The sequence below is a fragment of the Diospyros lotus genome, chromosome 11 (assembly GCF_014633365.1).
Source record: "Diospyros lotus cultivar Yz01 chromosome 11, ASM1463336v1, whole genome shotgun sequence".
NCBI lineage: Eukaryota > Viridiplantae > Streptophyta > Magnoliopsida > Ericales > Ebenaceae > Diospyros > Diospyros lotus.
The window spans coordinates 20780592-20805670 of record NC_068348.1 but is presented as its reverse complement, the minus strand read 5'-3'; the positions used below and the strand labels follow the sequence as shown (position 1 = coordinate 20805670).

The 25079-nt window shown below is 35.6% G+C and overlaps 2 protein-coding genes across 2 annotated transcripts; both read right to left on the bottom strand.

Annotated features, from left to right (window-relative positions):
* Nucleotides 1–7354: 7354 nt before the first annotated feature.
* LOC127813614 (expansin-like B1) lies at nt 7355–8924 on the bottom strand. The gene is made up of 4 exons (XM_052354662.1): nt 8717–8924; nt 8485–8591; nt 7874–8185; nt 7355–7732 (listed from the first exon to the last, which is right to left on the bottom strand). Exons 1-4 carry the CDS (start codon nt 8850–8852, stop codon nt 7535–7537), a joined length of 753 nt encoding a protein of 250 aa, XP_052210622.1. The 5' UTR covers nt 8853–8924; the 3' UTR covers nt 7355–7534.
* A 14177-nt stretch (nt 8925–23101) lies between these two features.
* Nucleotides 23102–24804, bottom strand: LOC127813613 (expansin-like B1). The gene is made up of 4 exons (XM_052354661.1): nt 24593–24804; nt 24383–24489; nt 23682–23993; nt 23102–23536 (listed from the first exon to the last, which is right to left on the bottom strand). Exons 1-4 carry the CDS (start codon nt 24726–24728, stop codon nt 23339–23341), a joined length of 753 nt encoding a protein of 250 aa, XP_052210621.1. The 5' UTR covers nt 24729–24804; the 3' UTR covers nt 23102–23338.
* Between the last annotated feature and the right edge of the window lie 275 nt (nt 24805–25079).

The following is a 25079-nucleotide window of genomic DNA, read 5'->3' as shown; positions in this document are numbered from 1 at the left end:
CTAAATGTGCGATAAGATTATACATTTTTTTAAAATATTTTTTTTTCATATTTTTTGGTTTTATGATGTGTAATGACTTGAATTTAGCTATTCAATGTTGTATCATGCTTTGAGGTTGAGTTGGGTAGCCTTGATGTGTAATATGATGTTTTTGGCAATTATTAATTAAGTGTTGGGTCTAAGTTTGAAATATCCAATGATATATAATGTTATATTCGAGTTTGGAGCATTTGTGGTGTGGTATCCGGATATAGGCATAAGGTATTCAGATGGAGAGTGTTTGTGTTGGATGTAGTATTCAGATATGTATGAGTTCTGGGCCTCATTTGGATGGCATAGGAGCTATCTAGATGCGCTTTTGGCTTTGAGTCTTCCATTCAGATGAGGTATAGTGGTTTGGCTATTGTATTCAGATGAGAAGAGGTGCATTCGGATGATTTTTTATGAGTTTTGTGAGTGCCATTCGGATGCTACAGTGATCCATCCAAATAGGGTGTGGTACATTTGGATAGGAGCATAGTCATTTGGATGACCCATATTTTAGCGTTGTGATTACCACCTTGTAACCTAATTTCGACTATGATGCAGCTCGAATCTCTTAAAACTCAAAACATGAAAGTTGTAGATCTTTATCTTATTGTTCTGTAGCATCTTGAATCACCTCAATAAGAGCTCGAACAAGAGATTTATTCCCAGAATACGAAGAGATGTCGAATCTATCCAGAATCTCCATTTTTGCCTCTCATATTTGGATAACCACTGTAGCATCCGGGTGGTTTTTCTAAGACTGATTTCCCAGGCCATTTTCTAGTCTAAACTAACTCTAGTCTGTGGTGGAAGCCTGTCATCTGGTCTTGCCACGTAATTATACCTCACTTTCTTCTGTTTCCATGTATATATATATACTGAGTGTTGAGAGAAGAGAGGATTATTTTCAAAGAGCTAGTTTGGTTGAGAGTAGTGAGGAAGAAGAGGAAGAAGAAGAAGGAGTCTTGGCAGTTTCTGGTAGTTGAACTTCACGATTCAGGCAAGCTACATTTCCTTTTTTCTTGCATGTGCAACATCCTTCTTTTCTCCTTGAGCAAGCTCATATTTTTCTTTACTCCTAAGCTCAGTCCATTTTTACTCTCCAGTTGAACCTTACATTGTTGGTGGGACCTTCCTTGTGAGCCTTGAATGGTTCGTTTCCCTTTTATTGTTGTGGGATGAAGTTAGGATATTGCTTCAGTAGGTTCTAGTTGGGAAGGTGCGAGGATGTTGGTGCGATCGAGTGTTTTCATGTGGTCTTTGTAAGTTTATTCTAGTATTTTTTTCATTTCGAATGCTTGGAAGGGTTGAGTTTATGCATGTGGGGGTTCCATGTGACTTATGTGCTTGGCCATGGGTATGCGAGGTTGCTTAATACCTAGGTTAGCTAGGCACGAGCATTGCATTGTATTTGACTTCCTATGTGGGTGAGTGTGGCCTGATGCATGGTTTTATGGGGGCTATGTATCTTGTTTATACTCATTATGCCATTTCATACTATATGTGCATTGCATGGTTCTTGGCGCCATTTGATTGGGTTATAGCTGTGATACAAAAGGTTATGCCGTGCTGAGTTCTCGGGTTCCAGTAGCACTGACCTGAGGGTGCTTCAGCTCAAGATGATACTTATATTCCCTTCAAGGTAATGACCAGTGTGTGATTGGGACTTGGGTATTGTGTGTTTTATGTGGGCCCCAAGGACCGGTACGTGCATATTTTACTATGCGGCATTTGTTTACTCGATATGTGATTTATTGGCATGCCATGTATGATTGTTGCACATGGGGTACAGGTGATTCTATAGCTTCCATTCTCTTGTCTACCTTTCCTTCCGTTATGCTTGTTGAGTATTGTGACTCACTCTTGTTTCTCTTCATTTTTGGTAAGGGTAAGGACAAGGTTGGGGCCAGCCTAGTAGTTTATGATATCACCAGTTAGATGGAGTATAGGGTTGTTCTAGCTAGTCTTATCCTGTGGCTTGGGGTCATTTGTAGCATATGGGTTTATTTTCTGACTTTACTTATGGTCTGTATGTGTTAACCAAGAAACCCTGAGAAATAGTGATCTTTTGTGGTTGACCCCAGGTGGTGGTTTGTACTTTGATGTCAGATTCATGTTCAGGTATATGTGTCTATGCATGGTAGGCCAGACGTTTCTGTTGCTATTGCGTTTCAGTGTATGGCTAGGAGTAGAGATGCATGATTGTTGGTTTGAGTGATTCTCTTTTGTTTTTTCTTTCCTATGGGGCACTTGCTCGAGTCCTTCCATTCTGCGGGGGTATCTGGGTGGGGGTTCCACATGATGAGCTTGACTTTTAACTTGAACATTTTTTGTTTTGTTGTTTGTGTTGTGTATTACTTGAAGGAGAGATTTGAAATCAATTTGGAAGATAATTATGTTAGAGATAGTTGTGAGGATCTATTGAAAAATAAGAGTTGGCAATGGCGTTATCATCTCAAGCGGAAGTTTTTTGAAGCACAAAATGAGGAGGGAAGACTAAAGCTCCTACAAGAATTTGGTTTGAGCGCATATAATTACCAACGCCTATTTAAAATGTGGACGGATCTTTATCATAAGGTATAAGTTAAGTACAATCAATTTATACTTTGTTAGATTTTCCTAATTACACTTATATTTGTTTTATTGTATGCAAGTGTTTCATGATTGGTGTGTAATTTTCTATGCAAAAGTTTTGAGTTGAATAATTAAATTTGAAAATTTGTTTAATAATATTATATTAATCTAATATAGTATCTTTGTATCTCTTGATAATAATAATATAATATTTTTTTTTGTATTGTAGAAACGTGAGATCAACAAAAACAATCGATCAAAGTTGAAGTACAATCATGTAATGGGTTCCAAAGCTTTTGTAGTAGCTCATTTTGAACCTGTAAAGCATTTCAATTTGTTACTTTTTGTTTTATTATTATGTATGAATATTGTATCTTGTTTAATTGTTAAGACATGGAAATATGATAGGTTGAGAAAATAAATAATGGTGTGGAACCTGATAGAATTGAATTTTATAAGCACACCCACTGCATTGAAGAAAATAGATGGTCATTAGTGAATGCAGGGACTCATTATTTAAGAATGTTTTTATTTTATTTGTAGTATTTTTTTTTACAAATAGTTTATTTATCAAATATATGCATTCTTCTATTTATAGGATAAAATGAAAGAGCTACAGTCTAAAGTTGTTCCAGAAGGTGAAAGGCAATTGACAATTGATGAGATCATGGATGAGATACTTGGAAAAAAATCTGGATATGTCAAAGGCATAGGTTATGGTCCAAAACCTATTGTAGACGCTTCAAGGTCTGCACATAGAAGAGTAATAGAGCTTGAAAAAGCTCTTAAAAGAAAACACAAAGAGGCAATTAATTCTCAACGTGAGCTGTTGGATCGACTAAATAATGCTGAAACACTAGTGGATACTCAACAAGCACAAATAGGAGATTTAAATTCTCAATTGATATCTATTTTAGCTACTCAACAACAATTGATCGAAAGTAATTGCCTCAGGATTTATATCGATTCCTAACACTTTAAGGTATTTTGATTTACTTTATTTCTTTAATTCAAATTATTATTATTGTAAGAGAATGATAGTATAAAATATAGTTTGATTTTGTGATTGTTTTGTTTGATGCAACAATAATAGGAGTTGATTTGATTACAAATGATATATATTTCTACCCTTGATATTTAATATATTTTTGTGTGTGTCTATAAGTGAATTATTAATTTTAAATAATTTAATTCATTTATATTTTATTACAGGTTGATTGGATGATTGACACTCAAGATGGTGGAGGGATGGACAAGTATTATTTTTGGTTTGATGATTTGTTTATTTATTTTTATATATTTTATTGTAGCTATTTGAAACTTTAGTAATTAATGATTTGGGTTTGAAGTATTTTTGTAACTTAAGAAGGATTGATTTAGGTATTTGATTGGTATTAAATTTTATATTTAGGGAATGGTATTGTCTTTAATTTTTTATTCAAACAAAGATAGTATTGATATTTTATATTAATTGATGAATTTGTAGTTTAGCTATATTATTGTAAAAGAGGCTAATGTGGGGTGTGAGTGTTAATTTTCGAAAGTTGTGGGGTTTAGGTATAATTTTCAGAAATTATTATGGAGCCTCTTTAAAATTAATGATGCGCATATAATAGTTGAGGAAACTCGTGGATTAGGTGGCGCATGTGCGAGGAGGAGGCTGGAGATGTGGGTTTTAGGTCGGGGCTATGTCTGCGCTAGGGGAAGAAAAAAGCTGGATTTTCCAACTAAGCCTTACCCAAAATGACGTCGTTTTGGGCAAAGGTGGTGGAGTCGCTAGTTATCACGTGGCTAGCTCTCAGCCGCTCTTTTTTTTTTTTTTTTCTATTTAAAAGCCCCAATTCAAGCATAATTCGAGGAGCCAATAGAAGAGAAACAAAAGGAAAAATTAGGGAAGAAGAGGTAGCTCAAGCAACAGCAAAAGTAGGAAGAAAATCAAGGGAAATTGGAGAAAAAATTGTACAATAGGAGTTTAAGGAGGCCAGGTAAGTGGAAAAAATATTTATTGAGAATTATGTATGGTTAGATTGAATTGTTTGGCTGTGATCTTATTATTATTGGTAAAAATACTATTTTGCAGGATGTGACTAGAAAAAGTGGGATCTTCTATAAAAAAGGCAAGTTCTTGCTCTTTTACTTTTTGTTGCAAGTTCTTTCCGCTTTGCATACTTTATTCCCTCGGTTACCTCATTTGTGGGTGCGCTTTGTTCCTCTTTTGTAAATCCATATGGTTGATTCCTTCGCTTGTGAATTTGAGCAAAACAAGAGATTCCTTGAGATTGTTATTTCTAAACGCCTATAAGGTTTGTGTCGCCCCTACTCCTTTGGGAATGATGCCAAATTAGTGTGGAACTAGGTTTCTCGAGGATCGATGGGGTTGGTTTTGGTTATGGGTTCCCGTAGATGTGAGTCGTTGTAGCGAGGTGTAGGAGCTATCGACTGGTAAGGTAAAGTGTCGACCGTTTGGTGACAATAGAGTGAACTATCGACCGGCCTGAGGAACGCTATCGACCGGTTACACTTAGTTATGGACTGTCGACTGGTGTCTGGTCACTGTCGACCAACTTTGCTATTATGTGAAATACTGCATGGCATGGTTGTGCATGGGACTAGGCTTGCATCATTGGAGGAAACATAAGCTTTGAATGCTTGGACACGTTCATTTTAGAATGACGAGGTGCACGAGCATTACATTGGACGTGTATTCCTATGTGGGCGAAGCATGGCTTGATGCCTGGCTTATGGGGGCCAATGTATCATGTTGATGCTTACTACACTACTGCATTTATTATTTGTTGCATTGCATGATTTGTATGATGTGGTATGGAGTTGACTCTCAATAACTATGAGTGGAGGCTTGGCTCCGGGTAGCTATGACTCGGGAACTCTGGCATGTAGATTATGTTGTGAGGGCCTTGGGCTCATGTGGAATATGTTATGAGGGCCTCGGGTTCATAGGGATTAAGTTGTGAGGGCCTCGAGCTCAAGTGGATTATGGTACGAGAGCCTCGGGCTCACGTGGATTATACTAGTCAATTCATGGCTGCAGCAGATTTGTATGCAGGAACTTGGGTGTCAGGATGTGCATTTTTTATGTGAGCTCCAAGGACCGTTATGTGCATTGGTATATTTATGTTGAGCACTGAATATCTTGATGCATGATTTGGTGTGACATGTTAATTTACTGCACAACATTTAGTAAGGTGTATCCAGTGTGAGAGATCTGTTCCTAGCCTTATCTTTATTCTTCCATTATGTTTACCGAGTCTTGTGGCTCACTTTATTTTAACATCATTTCAGGTATAGGAGCTAATGTTCGAGGAGGGACCTTGTGATGTGTTGTTCTCTAGGTAGCTATGTGTACATGACTCTCCTAACGAAAAAGATCTTTGGGAGTGAGTTGTGGATAGGGGCACGAATGTTGTGTTTCGTTAGATTTATTTGATTGATGTGTGATTAAGTACGGAAAAGCCCCTGAGACGTGTATTTAAATTTATTTTTCTTTCGTTGTTGTCTAATTGTGGGGCAGAATCTCAACCCACGTATTTGAGCTATCAGTGTGTGTATAAAGAAAACAAAAAAAAGGGGTGATTTCAGGTTGGTTATATGTTGAAACTCTAATTCTTTATTTGCTGAACCAGCCTTTGTATAGGCATGAACAGAAACAAACTTGGAGAAAAATAAGGACCCAATACCCACTGATCATATCCTATCAGACTTCCAAAATATCAGCAACAATTCAACTCACTTTGACTGGAACAATTCAGCAGTAAATAAAAAAGGAACAACAATGGAAAAATAATTTAAAAATATTTCTACATTATCTTTAACAGATAGAGGTTTGCATTGGCATGTAGCTTGAATGGGAATTTTGGTGTTACCGTCAGGAAACCAAATTGATTTGCAGAGAGAGTTCTTGTTTATTTTTACTTGTAGCTCTTTTTAGTTTTTATAACCATAAATGAATTTCGCAATTGGTCTTGATTTTGAGTTGACTAACGGAACTTTTCAGTTGGAAGACTCGCTAACGATTAACTCTTGGTGTTATAACCATAAATGAATTTAGCCTCAAGTTTGTGCAAGGAGCTAATAATGTCTCAAGACCCTCTGAGGTATTAAATAGTTTGACAACCATGAGCAGAGGTTGCACTCAAAGTAAAGGCTCAGATTTCCAGGCATTTGCAGTGCTTTAGGAGAATAAAGAACCAAGTTGAGCCACTGCACTATAGTGGCTGTCACAGGTTCTGCATATGCCATGTACTCTGCGGCTGTCAATGATAGAATATTTAGAATAGTTTCTGTATATCTTCAGGCTTCTATTGTAATATATAATATATATATATGTATCTCTTTGCTTGGTTAATCTTTCTATATTTGTTAGTTACCTAATTGGTTAGAAAAGTCTTGTATGTATTCCCCTGGACATAATACGTCACTGTGAATATGGAATATAGAATATACACTTCTCTCTTCCAATTCCTATTTTCTATTCCTCTACTACACTTGTCTTCCAGTTTCTATATTTTATTCTGCAGTGGCATTGTTGTACAAAAAGGGCCGAACGTGCTGCAAATTCATTGCTTTCATATGAATATCATTTGAACAGAATTTCCGATATTGAGATTAAGCTGATCTCTGACTGTCATCAAAATTCTACAATTTTTGTTTCCCGTTTAAGCTATCTTGCATGGTGATCAATGCTCTCTCCGAATGTTATACAACCATTGATAGAGATTTGATGAGCAAACTTTTATCTTTCAACTTAGTGCAAACCAACCCTTTATTGAGAAAGTTATAGAATACTAGCTCTAGTCTAGAGAACAAAAACTACTTCAGTGAATCAAAACTACTAGGAATTAATACTTGATATGCAACTAGGAATTGATAATTATTCTATATATAAGGATAGGGAGTTTGCAGGGTAAGGGTTTGTTTAAGAAAGCTGAATGGCTGTGTCATACACAACCCCAGCCTTCCATTTACTGGGAACAACATTAGTCATCTGCACCCATTTTGTGCCTGCGCTGCCACTCACTTGGACCTTGAATGTAAGTGGACCTGATGGTGGGCTGGGTAGGTCCCATACTGTACCGAAGGACTTCCTCATGCACCTCCATTCTAGGTCATCTGCCTGCAACAAAATCAACAAGAAAATAACATTGATCAACTAACCAATCAACCTAGTTCAAATTGATATCAGTTGTAAAATCTTTATTAATTTGCTTATTATATCCATTAAACTATATATTAAATTCTGTTTACACGAATGTACCTGCCACACTTCCACAGCAGTGATGTCATATACGCCAGCTTGGTACAATACAACCACAGCCAGGTACACTGGGAATTTGCTGTGCTCGTGAACCTTGATCTTGAGGTTGTAACCTGGGTACCGACAGGGAATTCTTTGATATTCAACATCAACTACATCATAAGGAAACAACTCCAAGGCTGCGTTTGGAACAGCCAATCTTGCATAAGCACGAGAGCTGAGGATGAATTCTGTCCCATCTCCATCGCCATAATCTGTGGCCACTACCTTCACTCCATCATTGCTGCAAATTTTGGGTATCTTGCATCTAACCTGCAATAGATAAACTTTTCAGTATTAAATATGATTTTATGCTTTTGTCTCTGAAAGCAACTACTTGGAAGAATGGCTTTTTACTGGCTGCCAATTTTTTGTCTTCTAGAAAAAGCATAGTATAAAGTACTCCAAGACGTAGTGGATTAAAGTCAAATCTTATTATAAGTGTATGTCTCCCATAATATGCTCTGTGCTTTATTTGTGTGTAAATTAGTGCACCTTAGCTTAGTTTGTCCTAGTCCATCCACATAGTTGCATAGGATTTTTGGACAAGTGATAACTTGACATTGAATTACCTGATAACATGCACCACAACCAGATCCATTCCTATATAACATAGAAACTGCTGCCACATTGGCATCATTGACTTTTCGTCCAAATTCACCATACCCGCAAGCTCCAGCTAAATTGATATTATCAAATGCATATTAGTCTTTGTAGGAAGATTATCAATCTAAGTAAAGGCATAATATGCACACATGCACAAAGTACTATGTGCTTCTGGTAATAAATTAGTGTAATACATACTTGGAGTTTCGAAGCAATCAGGGCTGCCGTAATAAGTTGCTCTAGCGCATGTATAACTATCCTGGGAGTAACAGGTTGTGGTTAAAAGAACCAGCATGCAAAGAAGTGAGCAATAGCTCTTAGCTGCAAAACCCATTGTTGTCTAGATCAGAAAATCACAGCGCAATATAAGAAAGGGAGCTATTGTCTCATAAGAAGAGAAATAAAAAGAGAGTTTTGGGATGGGAAGCTCACATATGAAACCCAATATTTATAGTTGAAGATATAGGGGTCCTTGAAGGATGATAGAACTGCCACGTCTCTGTCTTCCACTAAAGGAGTAGGGAGCCCAAGTGGGGGTTAGGGACTGCGTTGGAGAGGAAGCAGCCTTACCAATGAGCTTGGCCCAACTTCCATCTCACCTTGCTGTATGCATTTTTTAGGTAGATCATAGGAGCATGTTTGCTTTCATTACTGTACTTTAGTACTATGATTCTAAGTTGAAGTGCTTCTATCCATAGCTTCCATCATCAATTTCATCCTATCCTAACCAAGCAATTGGCCCTATAGGATAGGATGAAATTAATCAAGTCATGAGCTGTGGGCTTGCTTGCTTTGATTAATATGTATAATAATATAGGCTGTGCCTGCTAATTCTAATGCTAATGCTAATGCTAGTCAAAGCAAGTCAGCTTCAAGTCTTTTGCCTAAAAAGTCGCTTAAAATTAGGGGGAAAAGCACTTGCAGTTTGTGATAAAAGTATCTTCTCAAGAGGAAGGTACATATATATGTATATTAACTATATACTAATAATTTTTATATCACGGATGTTAACCAAGTTATGAGAGTGATATGTTTATAATTGTCATCAATGAGTTAGATTATTTATTTATGGGTGAAGAATGAGCTTGTGTTGTGTCACATTGGGGGTTAGGTGATATGTGATCGTGGCCATCCATTTGGATCACAGATTCAATTGTTGACCCAATAGTTATTTAACTCTTGTGTGCCAAGGGTTGAATTATGGGAAGCATCTGCTTCTTGATGACCCTATACATCACAATTCACTGGGCGGGTAGCTGATGAGATGGTACTCAAACCAAGGTAACTCAAATTTTCTACTCAACGTGGTTCGCTTAGAAGCACTATTTACATTATTTTCACTCAATCGATGATAATTTATAATTATTATTTTTGATTTTTTAATGTGCACTGCATAATAAATTCACTAAATTCATTCAATAATATACAAAACACGCATTAGACATATAAATGAAAAAAATCTTATTTCTATATGAAATACCTTGACATCTCAAAAGTTAAAATGATAATATTGCATTATTTGAACTCCAAGCATCTTGAGATCTAGTTGACTTATTATTAATTTTCATATATTTGTTTTCTTTTAAAAAAACTTCACAGACATTTAACTTTCAAAATTATAAACATTTTTTTACAATTTTTATTTTCATTTAATTGTCTCGTCCGTTGTCATAAAGTCATTATGGTGGGAATGAAAAATGTTACATAGTCCAATGAAGTCACAACATTCTATCAAACCCACCAAGCAAGCAAGGGGTGAAATCGAATCATTATGTTAAACCATGTTGCATCATCCCTATGGAGGTTGTCATTTGCACATAATCAATGTGGCATCATCCCTATGGAGCTTGTCATTTGCAACACTAGATCCCTATGAGGTTGTCATTTGCAAACTAGAAGGGGAAGGGGGCTTCTAAAAGTTTCTTACCTACATTGTGTGGTAAATATATATAATATAATTAGAGTTAAAAATGTTAAAAAATTAAATAATTATATTAAATCGTGTGGCATCATCCCTATGGAGGTTGTCATTTGCAACATTTGAAGGGTAAGGGGGCTTCTAGAATTTTCTTATATACCCCCCAAAACTTTTAAATGTAATATAATTAGAGCTAAAAATGTTAAATAAAATATAATTGGCTATTAAATATATATTAGATGATTTATGCATGTCTTTTGTTTCTGTTTATTTATATGTTTATTCTTTAGTGAGAAATATGAACAACATGGTTAAGGTAAATGCAAAATTAATTAGAATTAAATAGAAGATAGTTTTTGGTAATGTTTAATTTAAATATTTCTTTTGTCTTTCGAAACTTAATTTTATTAAGAAGAGGCTTGAGCTGAGCTGGCAACAGCCCTAGTATTGTGAGAGATTTAAAAACAGAAAACTAAGACAAGTTCGTACCACTCTCTTTCCATTTGGTCAGCTTTTTATTCTTTTATGCAAGTTCTCCTCTTTTCCATACGAGTTCTTATACTCTCTGATTGTTTGGTTAATTGGCTCTTATCTTGGGACACTTGCTTGACTTTATAGGGTTTGAATCGCCCTATCATTCTTTTTGTTGAATGATGCCGAACCATGCGGGAATAAGTTCCTAGATGGTATTGGATGTGGTGTTTGTATGCTTACAACTTTATTTTATTGTTGCATCCTTATGGGTGGTTGGCATTTGGGGGTTTATGTGTTGAATATCGGGTTAATTACATCAATAATAACTCAACTTTGCATTCTATTACTGTTTGGTCACTGAACTTTGAAATGTTACCTGTTAGTCATTGATATTTCAAAACGGTTACTATTTAGTCACTAAACTTTGAAATGTTACCTGTTAATCACTGATATTTCAAAATTGTTACTACTTACTCACTGAACTTTAAAATGTTACCTATTAGTCACTAATATTTCAAAACTATTACTGCTTAGTCACTGAACTTTAAAATATTACCTGCTAGTCATTGATATTTCAAAATCGTTTTTCACCCGTCACTCAATAGTCACTGAACTTTAAGTTCACGAGTGATGAATGAGGAATAGTTTTGAAATATTAGTGACTAACAGGTAATATTTTAAAGTTCAGTTTAACAGTTTTGAAATATCAGTAACTAATAGGTAACATTTTAAAGTTCAGTAACTAAGCAGTAACAGTTTTGAAATATCAGTAACTAATAGGTAACATTTTAAAGTTCAGTAACTAAGCAGTAACAGTTTTGAAATATCAATGACTAACAGGTAACATTTCAAAGTTCAGTGACTAAGTAGTAACCGTTTTGAAATATCAGTGACTAACAGGTAACATTTTAAAGTTCAGTGACCAAATAGTAATAGAATGCAAAGTTGGGTTATTATTGGTGTAATTAACCCTTGAATATCACTACAAAAAAATGGGTTTTTTGCGACAATTTTTAAAACCGCTGCAAAACATGGTATTTTGCAGCGGTTTTTCAATCGCCGCAAAATACGTTTTTTACAGTGGTTTATCCAACATTTTGTGACAGTTTTGAAAAATTCTCGCAAAATTAATTAAATAAAATTATAAAATTAAATTTAGCGACGGTTTTAAACAACCGCTGCTAAATTCATTAATAAAAAAATAAATTTAGTAGCAGTTTCGTCAAAATCGCCGTCAAATTCATTAATAAAAAAATTCAAAAAAAATAAATTTAGCGGCGGTATTGTCTAAACCGTCGCAAAATTCAATAATAAAAAAATAAAAAATTAAATTTAGCAGTGATTTTGTCAAAATCGCCACCAAATTCATTAATAAAAAAATTCAAAAAAATTAAATTGAGCGACGATTTTCAACAACCGCTGCTAAATTCACTAATAAAAAAATAAAAAATTAAATTTAACGGCGGCTTTGACAAAACCGCTGCCAAATTCACTAATAAAAAAATTCAAAAAATTTAAATTTAGCAGCGATTTTGTCGAAACTGCTACAAAATTCAATAATAAAAAAAATAAAAAATTAAATTTAAAAAAAATTTAAAAATTAAATTAAATTAAATTTTACAAAATAATCTATTTTTTTATTTTTTAATCAATTAATTTATTTAATTTCATTCAATTCAATTAAATAATTTATTTATTTTAAATTTATCAATTAATTAATTAATTAAAATTAATTAATCTATTAATTTATTTAATTAGTTTAAAACATTTTATGTTCAATTAATTAATTTAAAATGTTAACTCTTTTTAGGTGTTTTGAGAATTCAATTAATTTAATTTAATTTAATTTAATTCTATTCAATTAAAAATAAAATTATTTTTGTATTTTATTTAATTTGGGGCAAAGTGTAATTTCAAAAACTTGAGTTTGTGGGTGCAAAGCGAATTCTGAAAAATAGTAGTTCGATTACTTTATAATTAATATGCGCGAGTATATTATAAGGTGGCTTTGCAGATCAGGTGGCTTCACACGCTTACGCGCGTACGAGAGGTCACGGGATCGAAACTTGGGGAATACATTTGTTGGAATAAATTCCAACAGGCACGGTGGGGCGGGCGGACGAGCGGGCCGACGCACGCATGGCAAGGGTTTGCGGTAGTGGGTGCACAGGGGTGGGGCTTGGCGTGCGCGCTTTTGGCCTGCATGAGAGAAACAACAGCAGTTTCAAAACTGCTGCAAAAAATTAACAAAACCGCCATTAAATTATTTTGATAATTAAATTTAATATTAAATTAAATAATTTAATATTAAATTCAATTAATTTTAGCGGTGGTTTTAAAACTGTCGCTAAATTTAAAAAATCGCAACTAAAAATATCACTTAGCGGCGATTATACCAACGATTGATAAAAACCGTCGCTAAATGCTGTGTAGTGGCTATATTACTTTGCGGCAGTTTCGCTAAATGCCAAAAAAATTGCCACTAAAAATTAATTTTTTTATAGTGTTATATGCAAGAGCATAAGCATGCTAGTGTGTTGCGGGTGTGCGTTTGGGAAGCATCTGGATGGCATCCTTATTCCTATGTGAGCGTAGCATGGCTTGATGTGTGGCTTATGGGAGTTATGTATCATCGTCAATGCTGTAATAGCTTTGTATCCTTATATGTTGCATTACATGTAGCGAATTTATTCGCGGGATGTACATCCACTGGCTCGGGTGATGGGAGGACCATCTCGAGAGAGCTTTGACTCGGTTGTTGTGGGAGCTTGGGCTCGAGAATTGGTTGTCATCGGTGTAGAAGCACATGCGGACTATGGGTTGCACTGATGCTCAGATGGTGCAGCTTGGTGCCTTTCTTTTGTGGGGTGATGCCGAGTGGTGGTGGGAGACTGTCAAGCAGCAGTTTGCAGGTCGAGAGTTATCGTGGGCGGAGTTCTTGGACATCTTCCATGAGACCTATATCCTTGCTTGGGTATGGGAGCAGAAGACCTATGAATTTGTTGAGCTGGTGCAAGGGAATCAGATGATGACCCAATATGAGACTAAGTTTATCTCTTTAGCACGTTATGCACCAGAGCTAGTGAAGCTAGAGGATAAGAAAGCCAACAAGTTCTAGAGAGGCTTGAGAGAAGATATCCGGCATGCATTCGCTCAGGCCCAGATCATAGATTATCCTGTCGTGGTGCAGAGAGCCTACACAATTGAGTGGGACTAGAATGAATTGAGGAGTGAATAAGTACTGAGTAGGGGAGTAAGAAATAATAGCAAGAAGAGGAAATGGGGAGAAGGCTCTGGTAAGAGCAAATGAGGTTGCTATCAGTGTGGGCGACCAGGACATGTGCGAAGGGATTTTCCAAAGGCTTCTAATGTGTTACCCGACAGGGAGATCATTTGCTTCCATTGTGGTCATAAGAGGCATAGGGTAAGTATGTGTACACAACCACCACAGTCAGTAGGACTGGGGCAGAGGTTTGCTCAGTGACCGACGATGCTTAGGGTGTGAGGACCACCTTCGCCATTACTACTACATGCGACACAACATCCTATTACCACGGACAGGTCACAGGTTCAGGGGCGGGTATTTTCTTTGACTACAACTGAGGCTGAAGGAGGGAATGACATTGTGTAAGGTATTCTTACTTTATATGACCATGATGTTCGTGTACTTTTTGATACAGGGTCTACGCATTGTTTCATAACATCGTATGTTGTGCACTATGGACCCATTCTTTTGAGTCCATTATCATAGTATTTGTCTGTTACCACGCCCGATGGTGTTATCTTGCTAAGGAGTGAGGTGATTGGAGAATGTGAAATTAGGGTACATGACAAGGTGTTTTTAGGTGATCTTGTAGTGCTTGCTATTAAGGACTTTGATTTGATCCTAGGTATGGATTGGCTGTCACAACATTATGCCAAAGTTGAGTATCGTTGGAAGGTTATCTTTCGAATTTTCGCAATAGCCAGTTGTTGTATTCCAAGGAGTTAAGCTAATGGTTTCGACCCTGATGATCTCGATGATGAAGGCAGAGAAATTGATGAGTCATGGGTGTGAGGCGTATCTCGCCTTTGTGTCAATTGTGGCAAGAGAAAAGAATGAGCTATCTAAGCTTCCGGTAGTCTGGGATTTTCCCAATGTTTTTTCAGATGAGTTGCCAGGATTGCCTCCGTACAGGGAGATCGACTTCATGATTGAAATGTTGCCAGGGACTCAATCGATGTCTAAGACTCCATATAGAATGGCCACTAACGAGTTAAAGATGTAGGTTTAAGACTTGTTGGACAGGGGTTTTATTTAACCTAGCACATCGCCACGGGGAGCACCGGTGTTATTTGTGCAGAAAAAAGACAAGTTAATGCGGTTGTGTATTAACTACCATCAATTGAATCAAGTCACGTTGAAGAATAAATATCCACTTCCTCGAGTGGATGACCTATTGGATCAACTCTGAGGACCTTCTGTATTCTCCAAGATTGACCTGAGGTCAAGGTATCACCAAGTACGAGTGAGGGATGAAAACATTTAGAGGACAACATTCTGCATGCGGTATGGCCACTATGAAATTGTGGTTATGCTATTTGTCTTGACAAATGCCCTAACAGTGTTTATGGACCTAATGAATCTGGTGTTTAGGGAGTATGTGGATTGCTTTATTATTGTCTTTATATATAGACGACATTGCAATATACTCACTAAGTCTAGATGAGCATGAGATTCACCTTAGGTTAGTTCTGTAATGGCTTAGGGAGAGGCAATTGTATGCCAAGTTCACTAAGTGTGAGTTTTGGCAAAGGCAAGTAGGGTTCCTCGGACATATGGTGTTAGAAGAAGGTATTTCTATTAATCCAACGAAGATTCAGGCTATACTAGATTGGCCAAGGCCCATGATAGTAATCGAGATCCGGAGTTTCCTTAGACTAGCCAGCTATTATCTGCGATTTATTGAGGGATTTGCACGTTTGACTTTGCTAATGACCAAATTAACTCAGAAAGGAGCGAGTTTTGATTGGGATGACTCCTGTGAGAGTTGTTTTCAAGTGTTGAAGTAACGGTTGACTTCGACACCTGTGCTAAATATTCCAAGGAGTGGTGAGAAGTTCACAGTCTATAGTGATGCCTCTTATTCAGGGTTAGGATGCACACTGATGCAAGATCGGCGTGTGATTGCTTATGCATCCAGGCAACTGAATAAGCACGAGCTGAATTATCCTACCCACGATTTAGAGTTGAAAACTATTGTGTTTGCGTTGAAGATTTAGAGACACTATCTTTACAATGAGAAAGTGGAGATATACACCGACCATAAGAGTTTGAAATATTTGTTCTCCCAGAAAGACTTGAACATAAGACAATGCCAGTGGATGGAGTTGTTGAAAGAATATGACTCTGTGATTTTGTACCACCCAAGGAAAGCAAATCTAGTGGCTAATGTGTTGAGTCGTCATAGAGCAACGATAGCGATGATGATGGTCCAAGAGTGGTCGTTAGTGGAGAAGATGAGTGAGCTTGCTGTTTCTGCAACACCAAGAGGGCCCGTGATATGTTGTGCGTACCTGAGTATCTAACTAGGTTTGCTGGATCAGATTCGGGAAAGCCAATGAAGTGATGAGAGGCTGGTAAGGATCTATGATGACATGGAGAGATTTGAACCTTTGGGATATAGCCAGAGGGGTGATGGTTTGTTGTTATACCGTAAGCAAATTTGTGTGCCAGACGATGAAGCACTTAGGCAAGAGATTTTGTTAGAAGCTCACTAGTCACACTATACCATACACCTAGATGCAAAGAAGATGTACTAGAGTTTATGCCACCAATTTTGGTAGGACGGTATGAAGAGAAGTGTGGCCAAGTTTGTGTCCCGTTGCTTAGTGTGTCAACAGGTGAAAGCTGAGCACCAAAGACTAGCAGGATTGTTATGACTGTTACCTATTCCATACTAGAAATGGGGTAATATTGCCATGGATTTTGTCTCAGGGTTACCCCACACGAGTAAGGGTCACGACGTCATTTGAGTAATTGTTGATCGGCTGATGAAGTTAGCGCACTTCTCACCTATTAAGAAGACGTACCATATACACCGTTTGGCTAAGCTATATGTTGAGGAGATTGTGAGATTGTATGGCGTGCCAGTTAGTATAGTATCTAATCGTGATCCTAGATTTACATCCCATTTTTGGGAGGAGTTGAAAGATGTCTTGGGGACCCGACTGACGTTTAGTACAGTGTTCCATCCGCAGACAGATGGGTAGTTGGAGTTGACCATACGGATCCTAGAGGATATGCTTCGAGTGTGTGTATTGGATTTTCATGGTAGTTGGGATGACCATTTGCTTCTAGTGGAGTTCAAGTACAATAATAGTTATCACTCTAGCATTGAGATGTCACCATACAAAGCGTTGTATGGAAGATCATGCAAATCCCCTATCTGTTGGGATGAGGTTGGGAACAGAGCATTACTTGGACTAGAGATTATTGAGCAAACGGCGGAGAAGATTAAGGTAATTAGGGCCTGGATGACAGGGGCCCAAGATAGGCAAAAAAGCTATGTTGATAGACGGCGACGGGATTTGGAGTTTGCTATCGGAGATCACGTGTTCTTGAAGGTGATGCCTACGCGTGGTGTGCGAAGATTTGGGATTTTAGGTAAGCTTAGTCCTCGATATGTGGGACCATTCGAGATATTGGAGTGACTTAGATCACTAGCATATCAATTAGCTTTTCCCTCGCAGCTAGCCCATGTGCATGATGTGTTTCACGTTTTTATGTTTCAGAAGTATACACTGGACCCTCAACATATTGTTGATTATCGTCTCTTGGATGCTAAAGAGGATGTGACTTATGCGGAGTTGCGTACCTGTATTTTGGACCATAAGGAGAAGGGTGTTGCGGAAATCAATCTATTCCTTATGTGAAGGTTCAATGGCAACATCACAGACCAAGTGAAGCGACATGGGAGCTAGAGGTAGAAATGAGGCGCGTCCATCCCTAGTTGTTTGAGTAATCAGGTACAAATTTGGAGGACCAAATTCTTTTAAGGGGGAAGGATTTGTAATGACCTGTTTATCCACAATTTAATGTCAATTTATGGGTTTGAGGTATTAGGTAAAAGATGTTAAATTTGATATATTTTTGAATGAGGAAGTAATAGCAAATATCTAAAAATATTGGGGTTTAAGTGCAATTTTATTAACTGGGAGTGGGATTACCTTAAAAACAAAATGTGCGCATTATTAAGTGAGGGAACTGGTAGATCAGATGGCACATGCATGCTTAGTGGGAAGAAATTTGAAGAATGGGAAGGCAACAAGCTTAGTGGGAAATTTGAACAACGCGGTTAAGGTAAATGCAAAATTAATTAGAATTAAATAGAAGGTAGTTTTGGTAATGTTTAATTTAAATATTTCTTTTGTCTTTCAAAGTTTAATTTTATTAAGAAGAGGCTTGAGCTGAGCCGACAATAGCCTTGGTACTGTGAGAGGTTTAAAAACAAAAAAACTAAGGCAAGTTCCTATCACCATTTTTTCATTTGGTCAGCTCTCTATTCTTTTATACAAGTTCTCCTCCATGCGAGTTCTTATACTCTCTGATTGTTCGGTTAATTGGTTCCTAGTTGGTTTGTGATTTATGCTTAAAAATTATTATCTTTGGGGATAGGTTTCTAGATGGTATTAGGGGGGGGGGGGGGTATTTGTATGCTTACAATTTTATTTTATTGTTGCATGGTTATGGGTGGTTGGCATTTGGGGGTTCATGTGTTGAATATGCAAGGGCATGAGTATGCTAGTGTGCGGTGTGCATTTAGGAAGCATTTGAATGGCATCCATATTCCTATGTGGGCGTAACATGGCTTGATGTGTGGCTTATGGGAGTTATGTATCATCATCAATGCTACAATAGCCTTGCATCTTTATATGTTGCATTGCATGGTTATTATTGCACGCAACGAATTTATCTGTAAAATGTACATCCACAAGCTTGAGTGATGGGAGAACCATCTTTAGAGAGCTTTGACTCGGTTGTTGTGGGAGCTTTGGCCAGGGAGCATATGGCTCAGGACATGCTAACCAGTTCATGGTTGCATGCAGGTTGGTATGAAACCTTGGGTGCCAATCTGTGTCTTATATGTGGGCCATCAGTTCATTATTTGTGCATTGTTGCATAAGTTATTGTGTAGTCTAAGTTATGGTTCAAGGCATAGTTTGTGTGCGGAATGTGGGCAAGGTAGTCTCTAGCCTTGTGGCCTTTTGTTTCCTTATGCATACTGAGTCTTATGACTCACTCTTACTCTCCATCATTCCAGGTAGGGAAAAAGCAAAGGTTGAAGGTAGTGTCTGATCCGACAGTGTTGAGTGTGTACAGGGCAATCCTAGCTAAAAACCCTCGGGAGAGTGATTGTTGTTCTCGAGTGTAGGAGGATGTCGTTTTGTTCTTTTTGATGTTTTGTAAGGTAGTATCCCATCGACTAGCTAGTGGTTCTTATTGTGTATAGTTTCCTCCATACTTGACAGCTTATCTATATATATTATGCTTCTATTGTGTTTTTGTAGGTTTTCTTTTTTCTCTTCTGTAGGAACTCCACCTCGGCTTCCCTGGCTTAAGGGTTGCCGAGTTGGGGCTCCCTACAATTTAATGGTTTACTATTATAGTTTTGTTATGTGTCGGGTTTACCATTTTATTGGATTTTTTTTATATCATAAAAGTTTAATTATTTTTCAAAAAATATTTTAAAATCTGAAATTGATTTTTTCTTTTATAAAAATTTTGATGTGCAGTTTTAATTTGTGTTAATTTAATTTAAATTTTATTTGTGTTAATATATAAATCAATTATAAGAATTGGTTTATTTGATCTATGATTTGATTGCTTCTCAAAACACACTAAAAAAGAATCAAAAAATATATTAGATAATCATATGACATACTTTTTTTGGTAATGCCAATTTATATTTCTAAAGGAAATTATAAACATTTTTCATAAAATTATTAATAATTTCTCAAAAATTATAAATGCTTTTACTTTGTAGAAGTGTTTAAAATTTTTGAAATTAGTTGATAATTTTTTGAAAAAAGGTTGTGAATTTTTTGAGAAAGTGTTTATAATTTTTCGAGTACATAAACTTTTCATACAAACATTGTGTTTAAATAGTATTATTAGACAATTAAATTATATGTTTTTTATTAAGTTGATATTTTCTAAATTACGTCATTGCTAATTTATTTTTAGTAACAATTACATATGCCCATACATCAACTAGGTATGTATCACGGTTTCGTTGTTATTTTATTTTTATTACTTGACAATTTTAAATTAATTAGTCTTTTTATTTAATTATTGTAAATAATGAGAACTAGTAAAAATTTTAATTTTCTAATAGATGTTTATTCATTATTAATAATTAGTTTATTATCTATTGTCCATATTTTATCTCTAAATTAGAGATAAAACTATTTGTTAATAGTTAAACACCATTATTAGTAAAAGTTTCGTTACTATAAAATTATTAATTTTACAGCTAATTTGTGCACATTTTTTATTCTTAAAAAAGTGATAGGATTTTGTCACTAAATGTATTATCTAATAACTATAAAATTGTTTTGTCATCAATAATCTACAATTTTCAGCATTGGTTTATATCCATAAAATGGTGACGAAAAAGTTGGTTGCTAATAGTTAACACGATTAGTGAGAGAACTATTTAGTCATTGATAAGTCAATAATTTTTGCATAACATGTTCTTGAATCAAGGAGCAAATTATTTGTTGCTAATTTTTAATACCGTTAATGACAAAAACATTCATCACTAATGCATCATGAATGTCGTAGTCAAAAGAAATAATTTGATGTCATCCTAATGTTTTAGAGTATTAGTGACTAAAGTTTACTTTTCTTCACTAGACATCTAAATGATTCTGTACTTGGCGATGAAAGTAAATTTTCCTCACTAATGATAAAACATTGATGACGAAATTTTACTTTTTACTTATAAATTCGTAGCTAAACACATCACATTTCTATCACATTTCCTGTAGTGACCTAATAACCATTAATCATATCCTATCAGACTTCTTAAATATCAGCAACAATTCAACTCACTTTGACTAGAATAATCTTAATCTTAATATATATAAAAGAAGAATAGTCATAAAAGAAAAGTCAACAACTTTTTTCTCCAAAAACGTCATCTACATATTATACACATTAGGCATTTATTACGACAATTTAATTTTTCAACTCCAGCTGATGAGAAGTCAAGTTTCTAATGTATAAAAATGCAGTGAAAATGGGTAATGAGTAATCAGAATTCCAATACAAATTAATGCATTGCCAGATGTGTTTTCCCATATTTCTTTTTTTTATGATTCTCGATAAAAAGAATAATTTTAAGAATTGACAATTCCAAAAAAAAAAAAAAATACACATTTTCCATAACAAAATAGATTCATTTCAAAGGATATGATTTATTGATAAATAAAATAAATCTGATGTTACGATTGTAGTAGTTTAGAAAGTTTATTTTGGATAAACTTTATGTTGGTTGGGTGGTATATTAATTAGTTTTTTGATTAGCTTATTAAAAATTCAAAGTTATTCTAAGGCTAATTATTGACCATGCATTTGTTTTTTAAATAACGATCTTCTACTAGCTCATAATCGTATACAGAAAATATGATTTCTCAACACTTTAAAATTTTATATTATATTTTATAATTTTATTATATTATTTTATATATGATAATATTTGGTTCATAATGATTATTATTTGTTATATTCATTATTATTATAGTTGTGCAGAGTTAATTATTTTAAAATTCAAAATCTGGAAAATGAGTTTCTCATTAATTGATATACATGTTTTTTATATTGCATTCTTGCTCTTCGTTTTCTACACCACATTGACTAAAGTTATATAATTGTGCTACACCAGTTCGTTTCTTCTAAATGAAACAGTGTAACATCAAAAAATGCACACACATTCACAATAGCTTCGTTTGGGAAGCAAATAAATAAATAAAAAAAAATTATGGCTGATCAAATGAATAATATCAATGACATAAACTCCACGAAGACTCCATGGAACCTCAAGGTTTAGGTTGTGAGACTATGGGAAGTTCCAGGCTATGATGACAAGGATCAGATTAGCAACATAGAGATGGTATTCACCGTTCAACAGGTTTATTTGTGTCTGTCTTTGTCTTTGTCTTTGTATTATGTAACTAATAATAATGAAATAATAATATATATTTTTAGTTTGAAACACATTAGAATTGAATTATTATATTTTATGACATAATTGAATAAAGTAAAATAAAATGAAGTCAAAACAAGAAAAAAAAATAATGGAAAGAATAACTTTTAATCAGAATTTTCTCGATCTTTAATAATTTTTTCTGGGGTTTCCACACAAATTATAAAGTGAAAATACTCTTCCAATTCCTATTTTCTATTCCTATTTTCTATTCCTCTACTACACTTGTCTTCCAATTTCTATATTTTATTCTGCAGTGACATTGTAGTACAAAAATTCATTGCTTGCATATGAGTATCATTTGAGTATCGTTTGAACTGATTTCCCGGTATTGAGATTAAGCTGATCTTTGACTGTCATCAAAATCCTACAACTCACACATTACATCGTTAAACGATGACACCATTAATCATGGCATCCACACACACACACTATGATGCTAGCTATTAATTATTTGTTACAAACCTTAACACACACACACGCACAGAGATCGTTGGCGCTGCATGTGATGGATGAGCATGTCGACTAAGTAGAAACTTTCTAGTTTGATCATCGGCTCCGGCGGCAGCGCACCGTTGAGCACCGACGGCCACAGGTGCTACGTTGCACCCATGCCTGATGGCGAGGCTCTGGCACTTCAAATTGCACACGGGGACAATCTCCTTCCCTTATAAACCCTAATTAATTGTTTTAAGGTTATTAATTAATTGTTTCCTCTTGTTATTTGGCTTCGGATTTAAGGTTTGATTATATTTTATGCACTTTAATTAATTATTTGAGTTGGTTTCATATTTATATATTGTAGCTAAAATATTATATTTATTTTATATATATATACGCATAAAAGATTATATATTTTGATAGATATAAAATAAAAAAAAAAACAAAAGAATTTAAAAGGTGTGATTTTTTTTTTTTATAACTCAATGCTCTCTTGGAATCTTATAAAACCATTGATATATAGATTTGATAAGCAAACTCTTATCCTTCAACATGGTACAAACCAAGGCTTTATCAAGAAAGCTGCAGAATACTAGCTCTAGTCTAGAGAACAAACACTACTGCTGTGAATCAAAACTACTAGCAACTAATACTTAATATGTAACTAGTAGCTTGTCTACAACTTTTTGATAATTATTTTATATATAAGGATAGGGAGTTTGTAGGGTAGGGGTTTGTTTAAGACAACTGAATGGGTGTGTCGTACACAACCCCGGCCTTCCATTCACTGGGAACGACATCTGTCATCTGCACCCATCTTGTGCTTCCGCTGCAACTCACTTGGGCCCTGAATGTAAGGGGACCGGATGGTGGGCTAGGTAGGTCCCATACTGTACCAAAGGCCCTCCTCATGCACTTCCATTCTTGGTCTTCTTCCTGTAACAAAATCAACAAGAAAATAACATTGATCAACTAACCAATCAATCAACCTAGTTCAAATTGACAACAGTTGCAAAAACCTTATTAATTTGCTTATTATATCCATTAAACTATATACTAAATTTTGTTTATACGACTATACCTGCCACACTTCCATAGCAGTGATGTCAGATACACCACCTTGATACAATACAAGCATAGCCAGGTACTCTGGGAACCTGCTGTACTCGTGAACTTTGACCTTGAGGTTGTAACCTGGGTATTGGCAAGAAATTCTTTGGTATTCAATGTCAACTACGCCATAAGGAAACAACTTCGAGGCTGCGTTTGGAACAGCCAATCTTGCATAGGCACGAGGGCTGAGGATGAAGTCTGTCCTATCTCCTTCGCCATGATCTGTGACCACTACCCTTACTCCATCATTACTGCAAATTTTGGGTATCTTGCATCTAACCTGTAGTAGGTAAACTTTTCAGTATTAAATATCATTTTATGCTTTTGCCTCTGAAAGCAACTGCCTAGAAGAATGGCTTTTTTTTTTAATAGGCTTTCAGTTTATTGTCTTCTAGAAAAAGAAAAAAACATAATATAAAGTTTTTGCACATTTAACATTGCTAGTCATGAGCACCACAATCACTACCAACTTGTTCCTTTTTCATCTTTTTTTTCTTTCTTTTTTTTTTTTTTAATTTGGCTAACCTAATATGCTTACAAGTGTAGGTCTTCCATAATATGATGTGTGCTTTATTTGCGTAAATTAGTGCACCTTAGCTTAGTTTGTCCTAGTCCATCCCAATAGTTGCATAGGTTTTTTGGACAAGTGACAACTTGGCATTGAATTACCTGATAGCATGCACCGCAACCAGATCCATTCCTATACAACATGGAAACCCCTGCCACGTTGGCACCATTGATTCTTCGTCCAAATTCGCCATACCCGCAAGCCCCAGCTAAATTGACATCATCAAACGCATATTAATCTTTGCAGTAAAATTATCAATATAAGTAAAGACACAATACACGCTTATAATAATAGATTAGTGTAATACATACTTGAAGTTCCTAATTTATCACGAGTGCCGTAATAGGTTGCTCTAGAACACACATAATTACTCTGGGAATAACAGATTGTGGTCAAAAGAACCAACATGCAAAGAAGTGAGGAATAGCTCTTAGCTGCAAAACCCATTGTTGTCTAGATCAGAAAATCACAGTGCAATATAAGAAAGAGAGATATTGTCTAAGAAGAAAATAAATAAAGAGAAAGTTTTGGGATGGGAAGCTCACATATGAAACCCAACATTTATAGGCGAAGATATAGGGGGCCTTAAGGATGATAGAATTGCCACGTCTCTGTCTTCCACTAAAGGAGTAGGGAGCCCAAGTGGGTGTTAGGGATTGCGTTGGACAGGAAAACAATAAGACCTTTTTGGCCCTAAAGATACATATGGTAATATGTATTTTTTTACTTAATAATTTGTATCTTCGCAGTAAGCCAGTGGTGAAATTGAATGATTATGTTAAACCATGTTGCATCCTC